A 13,737-nucleotide genomic window follows, 5' to 3' on the forward strand; every position below is an offset into this window, starting at 1 on the left:
TGAATTCTTCTTTCTCCATAGATCTGACAGGTAAACTATTCCTTGCTCTCTCAGTTTGCTTATAGTATCAGCCTTTATATCTAAATCATGTACCCATTTTGACTTTATTTTGGTATATGGTGTGAGATTTTGTTCTATGCCTAGTTTCTGCCATACTCTTTTCCAGTTCATTGACTGCTCTTTCAATTAAATCATAATAATGTTAGGAAAAGACTGGCTCCCACTCCGCTGAAATCTTCAGGATATTTTCCCTAGTGGGAGATTGGCACTGTAGAACAGTCAATAATAACAATAATAACAAGCTATATTCTTAAGTTCTTTCAGGGACAAGAAACCGTGCACCACCTTAAGTCTCAATCACCCATTTTAAGACTTAATAATTATGCCGATTCAACTTCCAGTAATAAAAGAAAAAAATACAGGAAGGTCAATATTTAGAAAAGAAAAACTTCCCAAGTCACTTTTTCCAGGTGTCATCTTTGTGATCTACATTTTGCTTAGGAAGTCTCAGTCTTTAAGCTCTCATTCCCCTCCTGAAACAAATTAACTCCTTACACACAGCTTGTGAATAAACTGATAGCCTGGGAATCGATGACACTTCCTGTTATGATTTAGCAGTATTGCCCTCGGTGTTTATAAACTTCTAAGAAATGAAGAGGAAAAAGTCAAGGAATAAGTGTCATAATAAGACTCGAAGCCAATACTGACATACTACAAGACTGCCCTGTTTTCTCAAAAGGAGAACTCTCCTCCCGTCCCTACTAGACACTCTTATAAAGAGTGGGCTCTGCATGGTAATAAAGAATCTTTCCTATGTTTTACATAATTGTACATGTAGAACCTATATCTGATTTCTTATTGTCTCAAGGAAGGGGGAGGGGAGGGAGGGATAGAATGTGGAACTCGAAACTTTAAATAAAAATGTTAAAAAATTGAAAAAAAAAATAATGTTTCCTTTTGCTTCCAAGTTGACACAATGGACACAACTCAGATAGGCAAAGTTCAGAAGCAGGAATGATCCCACATCTATCAGAGTCACTCAGCATCTCAGCATTGGAAGGGGCCTTAAAGATCTTGGACCAATCCCCCCATTTTCTGAATGCGTAAAAGTTTAGCCCAGAAAGATACTGTCACTTGATCACGTTTATCCACTTTGGTGCCTGTAAACTTTTAAGGTAGAGGACAAAGCCTGGATGTCAAACGAAGAGATTGCGAAGATTTCTTCACTTTCTCATTTTTAAACAATTTGTTAAAACTTCATTCTTGTTTTCCAAGCAAACTATTCCTGCTCCACCCCCATGGTTAATGACTCACTCATGGGCCGCATCAGTTTCAGCTGCTGTTTTGTCAGTCTTCCACCCCACCTCAAACCTATTCCATTCCCTGGGACCAGAGTTCCTTGTCTTTCTCAATTTTGTTTACTCTCATTTTTAATCCTACTTAAACAATGAAAACAAAATATTCCTATGATGGTGTCCCATTTATAATTTCTGAGGATTCAATTCAAGTAACTAAAGCTTACCTGTGTAAGTAACAAAACAATTTCAAAAAAATTTTTAACTATTTTTTTTGGATGAAAATCCCTCAAAAACAGATATCTTTCCCTGCCTGCCTTAAACTGGGCATTCAGAATGTGATTTATCCTTTTCTTGATGACTCAGGGTCATCATTGTGGAACATTAATTCTTGGCCTATGCTGTGCATAACTATAACAATGCCCCTTGGTAGCTATTTGCTTAATATACCAAATGATCCCAAAAATATACTGAACAGTTCAAGACCTTTGAGCTGTTGCGTCTGATCATTTCTTTTCCCCAATTCCTCCCTTGCTGTTTGTTAGCTATAACTTGCTATTACTTTCCCAATGCCACCTTTAAGTACCCACCACCACTGTTCCTTGGGTGTCCAAACCCTATCCCACAGGGCTGTGCACTGGAAAGTCACATAACTTGTTAGAATTATGTAGAAAATAAAAGCCAAATAGGGTCTGAGTGAGACTGGGGCACTTTGCTGCAAGGAAAAATGCATACACTTTTGTGTATGAGATTTAATGTCATTTACTGTGGCTGCTATATAAAATTGGGATAAATGATATCTGCACTGCCTTCTTCATAAACTATAAAGGGCTATGTAGATATAAACAATTATTCTCATCATTACCATTTGCAGGTGAGTTCTAAGATAAGTGGTTGATAGGTAAGTGAGGTTTTGGCTGTATGTACTGTATCTAAAAGAATAGTTGAGTATCTTTGTTCTACCCAACCTCCTGTCTCATCTGACTACAGTTTGGCAAGGAAGACTGTGATGCCTAAATTGTCAGAGGATGTGTCTAAAGTCACATAAAAACTAGTCATGCATTACAACATTTCTTTTAATGAATATTTACTCGTAGAATACCGAGTTTTAGGAAAACATTTCCATGTGGCTCAGAACTCAACACTTTTTTTTTCTTGTCAACTACTTTGCTTTGGTCTGACAGCAGTATTTGAATAGTGATGCTAAGTAAACAGAGGAGGCAGCATCTTGGATAAAGAACTGGCCTCAAAGCCTGGGACACCTGGGTTTGAGTCTAAGCAGGAGTGGGGAATCTGACCTCAAGGTCACATGTGGCCCCCTAGGTCCTCAAGTTCGGCCCTTTGACTGAATCCAAACTTCACAGAACAAATTTCCTTAATAAAAGGATTTGTTCTGACTCAGTTAAAAGGCCGAACCCAGAGACCGAGAAAGCTACGTGTGGCCTTGAGGTCACAGGTTCCCCACCCCTGGAACCTTTATCACATAGTGGCCCTGGGGACCTGGGCAAGTCACTTAACTTACCTTTTCAGTGTTCCAAACAAATCTCTAAGATTATAAATCAAAGAGAAGGGGCTGACTCACACCGGAGGAGTCCCTTGTATCAATGAAACCACATGTCTAACCCTTATAATGATTAAATATAATACCTGCACAAATATGCCCTCAGACAAACATAGAGGCAGATCTGTTGATTTGCTTCATCAACATAAAAAACACACACATCCTAGATTGTAGCAACAGATAGACAGTAAAGAAACTCAGGTAGATTGGATCAACAAATACACAATAAAAAAGCTCAGGCAGATTAGAGAAACCAATAGACAATTAAAAAGCTCAAAACCAAGCGGAGATGATTTTCCCCTTCCCATACTCTTCCAACCAAAGCTGCTTACTTGCCATTTCCACACCAGACCACACCAAAGGTTATTCCCTCAATATATGTTAGAATAAGTATTCCCTTATGCTCTTCAACCTCCCACCTCCAGGTCTTTGTATAGGCTGTCTCATATGCCTAGGATGTTCTCCCCTCCTCCCTTCCATCTTTTGGAATCACTACCTCCATTGAAGGTTCAGCTCAGGAGACCTTTCCTGATTCCCCCAGTGGCTAGGGGTCTCCTCTCCTCCCTAGATTACTCTCAATTTACTTTGTATATTTTCATACTAGCCCTTCTATATATCCATTGTCCCCTCGCTGCTCCCCACAGAACTCCAGCTCCTTGAGGGCACGGGCTGATTTGTTTTCATATACCTGGCGCCTAGCACCTGAGAAGCACTGATGAAATGTTTAACAACTTGACTGGAATGAGTTACCCACACCGATGAAACCACAAGTTCATATAATACACACAGACACATTCATACCCAAGAAGTCGCTGCTATCAACTCAAAAGAAACAAGGCATGTGATTTCTTTTTTATCTTTTTTTTTTCCTGTAGGGAAATGGATCTGTGCTGATTTCCTCCCTACAGCCTCAGGATTGAAGGTTTATATTTCTGGAGATGAATGGCCAGTATTGGGAGCACAGCTAACTGTCTCACACAGGCTTTATTTACCCTCACAACTTCGGCCTCCATGACTACATGACCAATCAGGGCAGCATAGTTCAGTAGAGAAACCCCCAAACTAAGAGTGAGAAACCTGGTTTTTAGTCCTGGCTGTGCGACCACAGACAAATCCCTTAATCTCTCTCGCTCCATTGGTTCAACAATAAAATAGGATGCCTCCACCTGCCCTACCTGCATTACGGCAAGGCTGTGAGATGAAAGGAGGTAACATATGTGAAAGTGGTTTTGAAAAAGAAGAAAGGCATTAATTAACTCAACTAACCTGGTGAAAGAAAATTGATGCCGCAAACTCCACGGGTTACTCTTCCACTTGCTTAAATATTTACGCTAAATCCTAAATTATTGTTGCTGTTCAATGATTTCAGTTGTGTCCAATTCTTTGCATGACCTTATTTGGGTTTTTTTTTGGGGGGGGAGGAATTTACTGGAATGGTTTGCCATCTCCTTCTCCAGCTCATTTTATAGATGAGGGAACTGAGGCAAACAGGGTTAAGTGACTTGCCCAGATCACACAGAGAGTAAGTGTTTGAGGCTGGATTTGAACTCAGGAAGGTGAACCTTCCTGATTCCAAGCCCAGGGTTCTATCCACTGCGCTACCTAGCTCCCCAAATCCTAAATCACTTCCTCCCTATAAACTTTTTCTTTTTTAAAGCAAAGCTATAAAAGCAGAAAATAAGCACTGTGGTGCAGTGGAAACAGTCAAAGGATTTGGGGTCAAATTGCATCTCTAATGTACGGGGTCCCTAGGTAAGCCATTCAACCCTCCTGTCCCTGCCGCTTGTCTGTAAAACATGGAGTCAGACTAGAATGGCTTCTGAGATCTCTTTTAGCTCTGAAATGATGAGTCTCTGTGAATCCCTTGCAAAAGTCAGGATCATTTTACAACATGCACATTCTGGGCAAGAATTCATAGGCCCACCGATAGCTAGATTTGAACAAACCCATTATTTTAAAGTTGTACCTGTAGAGAAACTGGCTAAAATGAACTGGGGCTTAAAAAGCTAACATTTAAAGCCATTCAATCACAATCAGGCAAGATCAAGGCATAAAAATAAGCCCTTTACCCCACAGCTGGTGCTGCTGCAACACAAAGGGTTTTGATACCCCTTCCCAGCCTCCGTTGTAACAGTGAGGCACCCCTAATTTTGTAGTAAGCTCAACCTGGGAAGTCACTGAAGCTAGACCTCCACTTTGATTACCTGGCCATATTGAAGAGGAAGGAAATCTACTATCACTCTCATTACCTGAGATCAATGACAGCCAACAGTTCCAGAACTTAATACAGATCTGCCCGTTACCTATCCAAGCATGATATGAATATGAATTATTATTGCATGTCACCTATAAATCCCTATTTGTTTCATTCTACACCTAAGAGTTTCTGAGGTTTCTCATTTCCTAAAATCTGGTCAGTATGTTGGGATGAGTGAAGCTGGCTACCTTTGCTTTCCCCTCAAGGTCTGCATAACCTTGTATTTGTGGGTGTTTCAAATCCAGTAGCTAGCGTGGCTAGGGGGATAGAGCACTGAGCTTAGAATCAGGACGTTCAAATCCAGCCTCAGGCACTTACTAGCTGTGTGACCCTGGGCAAGTCACTTAACCCTGTTTGTCTCAGTTTCCTCACTGTAAAACGAGAAGGAAATGGAGTATCACTCCAGTATCTCTGCCAAGAAAACCTCAAAAGGGGTCACATAGAGTGAGACATGAATGAACATCATTCTCTCAAACCCAGAGTGACTAGTTTCCCAACCAGGACAAAATGTGCCAGAGGCAAGAGACACCTAAATGACACCCTCAGACAAACCTTTTGAGACACTTTCACTTGGGGCCTTGAGAAAGGGATATCTCTCTATAGTGATGCGTAGAAGGGACAGAACACTCACTCTGCCCACACACGTTTTTAGATCTCTGCTGGGGGGGGGGGGAAGCTTATCCATGATAAGGAAGGAAAGAGGACATGACCCTAGTTCAGGGCCCTATAGCCTCTCTCATGAACAGCCTCTGAATTGGTCTTCCTGACGCCACTTTCTCCCTCTCTAATCTATACCCTACACAGCTGTCAAAGTGATAGTCTTAAAACAGATTTGACCATGTAACCCCCAACTCCACTGAAAAATCTTCAATGGCTCCTAGTGCCTCAAGAATAACCTCCTTAGTCTGGCAACTGAACCCTCCATAACTGGCTGCTGTCTCCCTTTTATCATTTCTTTGCAGTTTTTTTTTTCTTTTTTAGGCAATTGGGGTTAAGTGACTTGCCCAGGGTCACACAGCTAGTAAGTGTCAAATGTATGGTCTGAGGCCGCATTTGAACTCAAGTCCTCCTGACTTCAGGGCCGGTGGTCTATCCATTGCACCACCTAGCTGCCCCCATCATTTCTTAATACTTCCCCTCATGTACCTTCTCTGTTCCAATCAAACTGAGCCATCAACAATGCCTGGTACACACATTTCCTGATTTTTCTGTGTCTTTACACAAATGAATGAGTGTCTCCCCAACCCTAGAAAAACCTCTCACTTTCTAGAATCACCAGCTTTCTTTCAAAGGACAGCTCAGGGGCCTCCTTCTACATGAAGTTTTGCTTCATCTTCCCAGGGGTAAGGAACCTGTAGCCTCCAGGCCACATGTGGCCTTCCAGGTCCTTGGGTTGGGCCTTTGGACTGAGTTCAAGGTCTACAAACAAATCCTTCTATTAAGGGGATTGTTCTATGAGGTTTGGACTTAGTCAAAAAACTTACTTGAGGACCTAGAAGGCCATATGTGACCCTAGGCCACAGGTTCCCCACCCCTGTATCTTGTCCTTCCCCTCCTAAAGGCTCCCCTCCAATAAGTTATTAGTACTCTCTCCCCATTGAAAGCAATTACTTAGGCACCTAGTAGGTGCTCAGTGAATACTTTTTGTTGAATCTGGCGGCTTTCTATTTTAACTAATTATTTTTGCTTACTAGATGCTATACTCAATTGTTTCTACACTCCCAAAGGACTGCACAAGGCTGTCACTACCTTCAAAGTTTCAGTATCTTGGGATACTTATGGTCCCTTCAACCTACTTACATATTCTTTCTGATAACTGCATACTCATTTCACTTTCTAGATGAAGAAACGGAGGTACTAGATCATTCAGCCTCAGTTTACAGACAAGGTCCTTCACTGCCTCTAGCCTTAATTGCTGGGGAGTAAACTTCTATGAATCAAATCACAAGGCCCTTCCAAAAAGAGGCAAAGAACCTGAGTCTTTACAAGGTAGTTGTGCAAATTCCACAGAAAGTATCTGCAAGCTGTTTCAGTTCCTAGGAAGGCAAAGGGGTATTACAATCAAGAGAAGGTCTCAAGTCCTCCGTCCTCTGACATCTTTGCTCAGGAAAGCGTGCATTTCATCTTAGCTAAAGCAAATCTCACCCTCCTGTTTCATCAGTATAACTGGGAAGTTTTGTCAGCCTCTTCAGGGAAAGGAAAGAGCAGTTAGAAGTGGATTTAGGAAGATTCATGGGAGGATTCTGCAATTTCACTTTTCTGTTGGGTGATAAAGGCCTTGCCAGGTACATATTTCCCAAGAATAGTTTAACATTATGTGTTAATTGGTGACTTTTACAGGTATATATTAATTAGTGACTTTGCCAGGTATATATTTACAAAGGATAGTTTAACATTATGTGTTGATTGGTGACTTTTAATTTGCATCTTTGAAAAGTCACTGTAGCCAACTGAAGAATTAAGATGGGGGGGAAGTGGAGGCAAGGTGGGGGAGATGTGAAACTTTCTAAAAATGGTAATTTAAACTCGGCTGCCTGGAGGCTCGGGGTCTTCCAACGGGGGGGGGGGGGGGGGGGGGAGGCGGGTGTGTGTAATGGGAGGAAAAGCCAAAAGAAGTCTGATTACCTGACCAGGTCAAGAAACGAATCTACAGTTTCCTTGGTGACAGTGGGTGCTTCTGAGCTCTCCAACCCCAGATCGCTAGACAGGAGGGCCCCGGCGCCGGCTCCCGGCCGGATGATGAAAGCCAGGGCGACCGCTAGCGCCGAGGCGCCCAACGTGGTCAGCAGGAAATAGGCGACCGCAATGCCCCCCAGGCGGCCCAGGGAACTGGCGTCCAGGCTGGCCGCGCCCGACACCAGGCTGCAGACCACGAGCGGCAGGATTACCATGCGCAGCATGCGGAGCAGCATCTCCCCGGGGAAGGCCAGGTAGGTGGCCTGCGCCGGGCTCAGCTCCAGTCCCCGCAGCGCCGCGCCCAGCCCGGCGCCCGCTAGCACCCCAGACACGGTCAGCAGCACCAGCGCGTTGCGCCGCAGGAAGCCCCAGCAGCGCCGCGCCCGCCCAGGCGCGCCGGCCTTGGCCGCCCCCGGCTCCGGGGCCGGCTCCTTGCCCTCGATGTATCCGTTGGTCTCGTTGCTCTTCTCCATGTTCTCCGGGTGACTTCACCGGGGCCGATCCCGGACCGCGGCTGGGAAAGAGGACTGGAGATCCCCGGGGATGCTTTCCCAAAGGACTGGTTAAGAAGGGCTGGGCGAAGCGGGGAGCGCACGCAGCTTCGTCCTCCTCCTTCCTAGCGGGCCCGCGGGGGCAGGAACGTGCGGGGCAGGACGGGGCAAGGCTGGGCCGGCGAGGAGGCCCCAGGCACGGGCTGGAGCACTGGAGGAGTGGCGTGCACCGCACCGGGCTTCCCAAAGCGGCCGCGAGGGCTGAGGATGATGCAACGAGCAGAAGAGCCATCCCCCTTCACACCCCTCTCGCCTGGACCCACCCGCCCTGGCGCAGCCTCCACCAATCAGAGCCCGAGAGACGCCTTCCCTCCCTTCCTCCCTCCCTCCTTTATTGGCTCGGGAGTCAGACATGCTCCCGCCGGGCTCCACTCGGAGCTGGGGCGGGGTCTGGCGGTGGGCGCTGTCTGAGCCCGCGAGGGGGCGGGCCCCTCCGGCCAATCGCCGGGTAGCAGCCTCTTTTCTTCCAGCTGGACGCTGGGATGGAATTGAGCACTGTTGCTTTGGAGAGGGGGAGGAGGTTCTGCACCTGTTCGAGCCCATTTGGGGTCAGGGTCTTGGGACAGATAATGTTCGGAAGAGACCACCTCCGCACGCCACTCCGGGAGTACATAGAGGCTGCCCAGTCTGCAAAAAACGGGGCTAATGAATATGCTGGGCGTGACGCCGAGCCCCCTAGTTTCCTCCTTTAAGTGAGATTAGGAGGTTGGGGCGAGGCCGGGAGTTTCCCATAGAGGTGTCTCTGAGAGGAGCCTCCTTAAGTCAGGTCCTCCGATGCCCCCGTCTCTGCAGGACAAGCCTGCATTCCTCTTCGGAATGGGGCCAGGGTGAGGACAGCGGGTCCGGTGTCTGCTAAGAGGGAGATAACTGAATAACTGCCCTAGGAAAAGACGGATTGTCAGTGACTTCTGCGCTTTAACTTTAGCCTTGGGGGACAAAATCCAACACGCGTTAACTAAGGATAATTACAAAGCACAGACTAAGTAGGAAAAAACCCAGTAAAAACTACAAACTGCTGTACGAAATCAGTTCTCAGTGGTGAGGGCAGGCGGGCGAGGTTTAAACAGGGAATTAAGACTGAAGCTCCACTGAGCAGATGGGGCATTAAGCATCCGCCAGACTAACAGGCTTTGTCTGGTTGAATGGAAGCGGAAGAGGCCAACCCCCTTTATACAAGTATTACCGCTGCAGAACTTAAAGCAGTTCATATGTTCTGGTCTTTACTCTTTTCTCTAGTTAGATTTCTTTCTTTACATATTTGAAATTGTGTGACCTCAGAATATGCTTGAATGCTCAAATGCTCCTAAGTGCCAATGATTCCCTGACAAATGGCTGTGGATGATTTTAAACACCCTCCAAAATCCCAGCAATCCGGGGCACACTGTAGGGACTGCAAAGGCTGCCTGAGCAATGTTTTCTTTCAGTCGGACCTTGGAAAAATATTGCAACGTGGCATTTCACTGTCACATTTATAAAACTGCTCAAAATTTCTATTTGTGGTTTCAAAAAGGAATTTTAAATTGCTTTCCTAAAGCAAATAGACGCTTAATAAGAAATTTTGGTTACATGGAAATAGCCTGGATTGATATGGGGAAAGCTGGTTTGCCTTAGACCATGCTAGATGACGATTGGCGGAAGGAACAAGGGCAGTTTAGTCTGCACATGATAGCCTTCAAACCTGGAGAGGTTGTCACGTGGAGAAGTTCTGTTTGGCTCAGAGGGCAGAAGTCGAGGGGAAGTTGCAAAGGGGCATATTTTGACCTGATGTAATGAAAAGCTTCCTCTAACAATTACAATTATCCAGAAGTAATATGGAGCTGCCTCTGGGGGTAGAGGTTTCGATTTACTGAAGGTCTTCAAGCAATATCTGGTTTTCCTTTTGTCAGGTAGGTAGTACACATTTTCAATTATGGGCTGAACCAGATGGCCACCGAAGTCCCTTCCAACTCTGAAATTTCTATTCACTATTGGATGGGTATTTCCTACACACACAAAAAATGCTAAAAGTCTTAAAACATGCATCGACAAGCCTTAAACAATCAGTAATTTGTAAGTTATTGTTACTATCCTCTAGGAGGTAGTCATAAATTCTACTGGGCAGGGTGCCTGAATAGGCATTGTTATATTTCACCTTGGTTCTGCCTTCTAACTGTCAAAGAGGATGTCCTGCTAATCCTGCCAATTCAGGGCAGGGCTTGGACTCATCCCCTGCCAGTGGTCATTTTCTCCTTTGAAGAAATTCCCCTTGCCACCAGTCAGCTCCAGCCAATACACTCAGTTCCTTTCAACTCTGAAATCTGAGATAAATAAAACATCACACAAAAGACAAATACTATACCGTGTGGAATAGTACTTGACTGTCCCACTGATGAACACTTTGACCTTGGACAAATCACTTAACCTTTCTGGGTTTCAGTTTCTTCCTCTGTAAAATAAAGGGTGTTCTGGCCCTAACATTCCATCACTACATAATCATATGTATGTACAAAAGATCATACTGATTATGTCGAGCCAGGAAAGACTGCAAAGTGTCCTCAGTCTAATTGTAGTAATCCAAAAAAAAAAAAGTTAGGCTAACCATCTGTAGGAAAATGAAATAGAAGAAAAATCCACATTTCCCAGATTGTGACATGAAGCTAGATGGACAGTCTGTTGAATTAGTCCATCAATATGTATAATTTGGACAAATGTGGTAGATGAAAAATAAATTGGGCCCAATGTTGAGCATCTAGGTGGTGCAATGGGTAGAGCACTGGGCCTGGAGTCAGGAAGACTCCCCTTCCCCAGTTCAAATCTGGCCTCAGACATAGTAGCTGTGTGACTCTGGGCAAGTCATTTAACCCTGCTTGCCTCAGTTTCTTCATCTGTAAAAATGAGCTGGAGAAGGAAATGGCAAACCACTCCAGTTTCTTTGCAAGAAACAGGGTCTCAAATGAGTTCATGAAGAGTTGGAAGTGACTAAACAAAAACTACCCTGATTTTGGCCCCACCCAGATCTCCTGCCATCACGATGTCACAGAGCTGAGAATGATGGAATCCCAGAATCTCAGAGTCAAAACTACAAATAAATATAAATGAGAGGCTAATAGCACATTACTGATAATATACATATAAAAATGGAATAAAGTGAATGCAGAATACATATGACTGCAGAAGAGAGACAGAAGATGGGCAGCATGCATACTACATTGGTACCCCAGAGTTAATGAAAAGAACCAAGAGCAGGCCTCCAATGCATTGATGAGATCATGGAGGACTTCTGGTAAGAGTTGGACAGAAGATAAAGCTTAGAACTGGTTATGAAGTGCTCCACAGAGTGCGGTGGAAGTAGTGATTTTGATGAAATCATACTATTCCAAGTAATCACATAAAAATGCCCTCATGAAGAACTTTAATGACATATCTAAATGTTATAGTCTTGAAATTTTATTTTATCAACTACTGCTTGAAGTACGCAATTGAATGGAACTTAGAAATTTCTTTGCTATTTAGAGATACGGGTAATGGTGTTTGTTTTAACAGAATTTGACCTGTTTGCATACTTCAGTGTATAGTGTTGGAGGTTAAGAACAGTGGTTATGTGAAATACACTGTATTTTCTCATAGGACATGAAGCCACAGGATTTCTGATTTTAACTTACTTAGACCAATCTTGAAAGCAGTGCTTATATTTCCTTAGGCTCACAAAAGATTATCACATTGCTCAATCAATCCACAAATATTGGCTGCATGCCTAACTCATAAGGAACATTGTGTTTTTATTTTTATTTATTTATTTTTTCAGTTAGCAAGCATTTATTTTTCTCTCTGTCCCACCTCCAGCCCCCACCTCATCCCCTGCCTCCTCCCATTCTTTGGTTGGGGCATGGGGAGAGGAACAAAACTCTTGTAATAAATATACCTGTTCAAGCAAAACAAATGCTCACAGAAATGCATGTCTCTGTGTGCATATAAAATCTGTCACTTTTCTTTCAGGAGGTGGGTAGCATTTTTCATCACTGGTCCTCTGAAGTCACAGTGGATTATTATGTTGGTTGATCAGCATTCTTAAGTTATTCTAAGCTGAACTTTGTACTTTGAAAGAATGAATGAGTGGGGGCAGCTAGGTGGCACAGTGGATGGAGCACAGGCCCTGAAGTCAGGACGACCTGAGCTCAACTCTGGCCTCAGACCAAACACTTGACACTTAATAGCTGTGTGACCCTGGGCAAGTCACTTAAACCCAATTGCCTAAAAATTAAAAAAAAAAATGAATGAGTGAATGAATGAATGAAAGAGTGAATCAAAAGCACTTACTATGTGAAAAAACTAATGCAAAATACAAAAATCAAGACTATCCCTGTTCTTATGACGTAAATTTATTAAGAACAGTAACAGTTTTGATTTTTGTATATATCTTTTTTGTACATAGTTGTTTGCATATTGTCTTCGTTAGACTGTGAGTTTCTTGAAAGCAAGGACTATTTTCTGTCTTTCTTTGTATCCTCAGAGTTTTTCACAGTGCCCAGCACATTGGCACTTAATAAATGTTTTTTTAATTTGACTTTTCATTAATTGATTGGTTTAGTCAAGATATATGAGCCTTTGGTGATTAATTGGGACTAGGGTCTACCCTTACATGTTATTAAAGTCTTTATTTATTATAGTTTATTTTTTTAAAATTCAATTTTATTGAATTTTCAGTTCTGATTTCTCTCATTTCTATCTCTTTTTACCCTTCTCCATCCCACTAAGAAGGCAAGAAGAGCAAAACTTGTTACATATCTGTATAGTCAAGTAAAACAAATTCTCACAGTATCCATATCCAAACAACAAAAAAAAGAAGAGAGAAAAGAAAATATACTTCAATGTACACTCTGAGTCCATCAGTTCTCCATCTGAAAGTAAGTAGCAATCACCTTTGGAATTATGGTTAGTTATTGTGTTGATCAGAGTTGTCTTTCAAAGTTATTTATCTTGTGGTTAATGTATAAATTGTTCTCTTAGTTCTGCTTACTTTACTTTCCATCAGTTTATACAAGTTTTCCCAGGTTTTTCTGAAGTCATCCCCTACATCATTTCTTATAGCACAATAGTATTCTATAGTATTTATATATCATAGCTTGTTCAGCCATTCCCCAGTGGATGGGTACCCCCTCAGTTTCCAATTCTTTGCCACCACAAAAAGAGTGGCATAAATATTTTTGTACATATAGGTCCTTTTCCTCTTTCTTTGATCTCAATGGTACAGACCTAGTAGTAGTTCTGCTGGCCAAAGGATATGCACAGTGTAATAGTTCTTTGGGCATAGTTCCAAATTACTTTTCAGAACAGTTGGAACAGTTCACAGCTCAATCAACAGTGAATTAAAGTACCTGTTTTTCCACAGCCCTTCCAGAATTTGTAATTTTCCCCTTT

General features: G+C 43.2%; 1 protein-coding gene and 1 pseudogene across 1 annotated transcript in view; one reads left to right on the plus strand and one right to left on the minus strand.

The window, feature by feature from the left end:
* Positions 1-8,430, minus strand: part of SLC1A4 (solute carrier family 1 member 4) — a 41,851-nt gene extending 33,421 nt beyond the window's left edge. Inside the window, exon 1 of the mRNA XM_027865088.1 lies at positions 7,739-8,430. Within this exon, the coding sequence (XP_027720889.1) occupies positions 7,739-8,262 (524 nt within the window). The 5' untranslated portion in view covers positions 8,263-8,430. The remainder of the gene's footprint in view (positions 1-7,738) is intronic.
* A 479-nt stretch (positions 8,431-8,909) lies between these two features.
* LOC114045146 overlaps positions 8,910-13,737 on the plus strand; it is a 54,727-nt pseudogene continuing 49,899 nt past the window's right edge.

This window comes from Vombatus ursinus, unplaced genomic scaffold (genome assembly GCF_900497805.2).
Source record: "Vombatus ursinus unplaced genomic scaffold, bare-nosed wombat genome assembly UNPS02014778.1, whole genome shotgun sequence".
Taxonomy (NCBI): Eukaryota; Metazoa; Chordata; class Mammalia; order Diprotodontia; family Vombatidae; genus Vombatus; species Vombatus ursinus.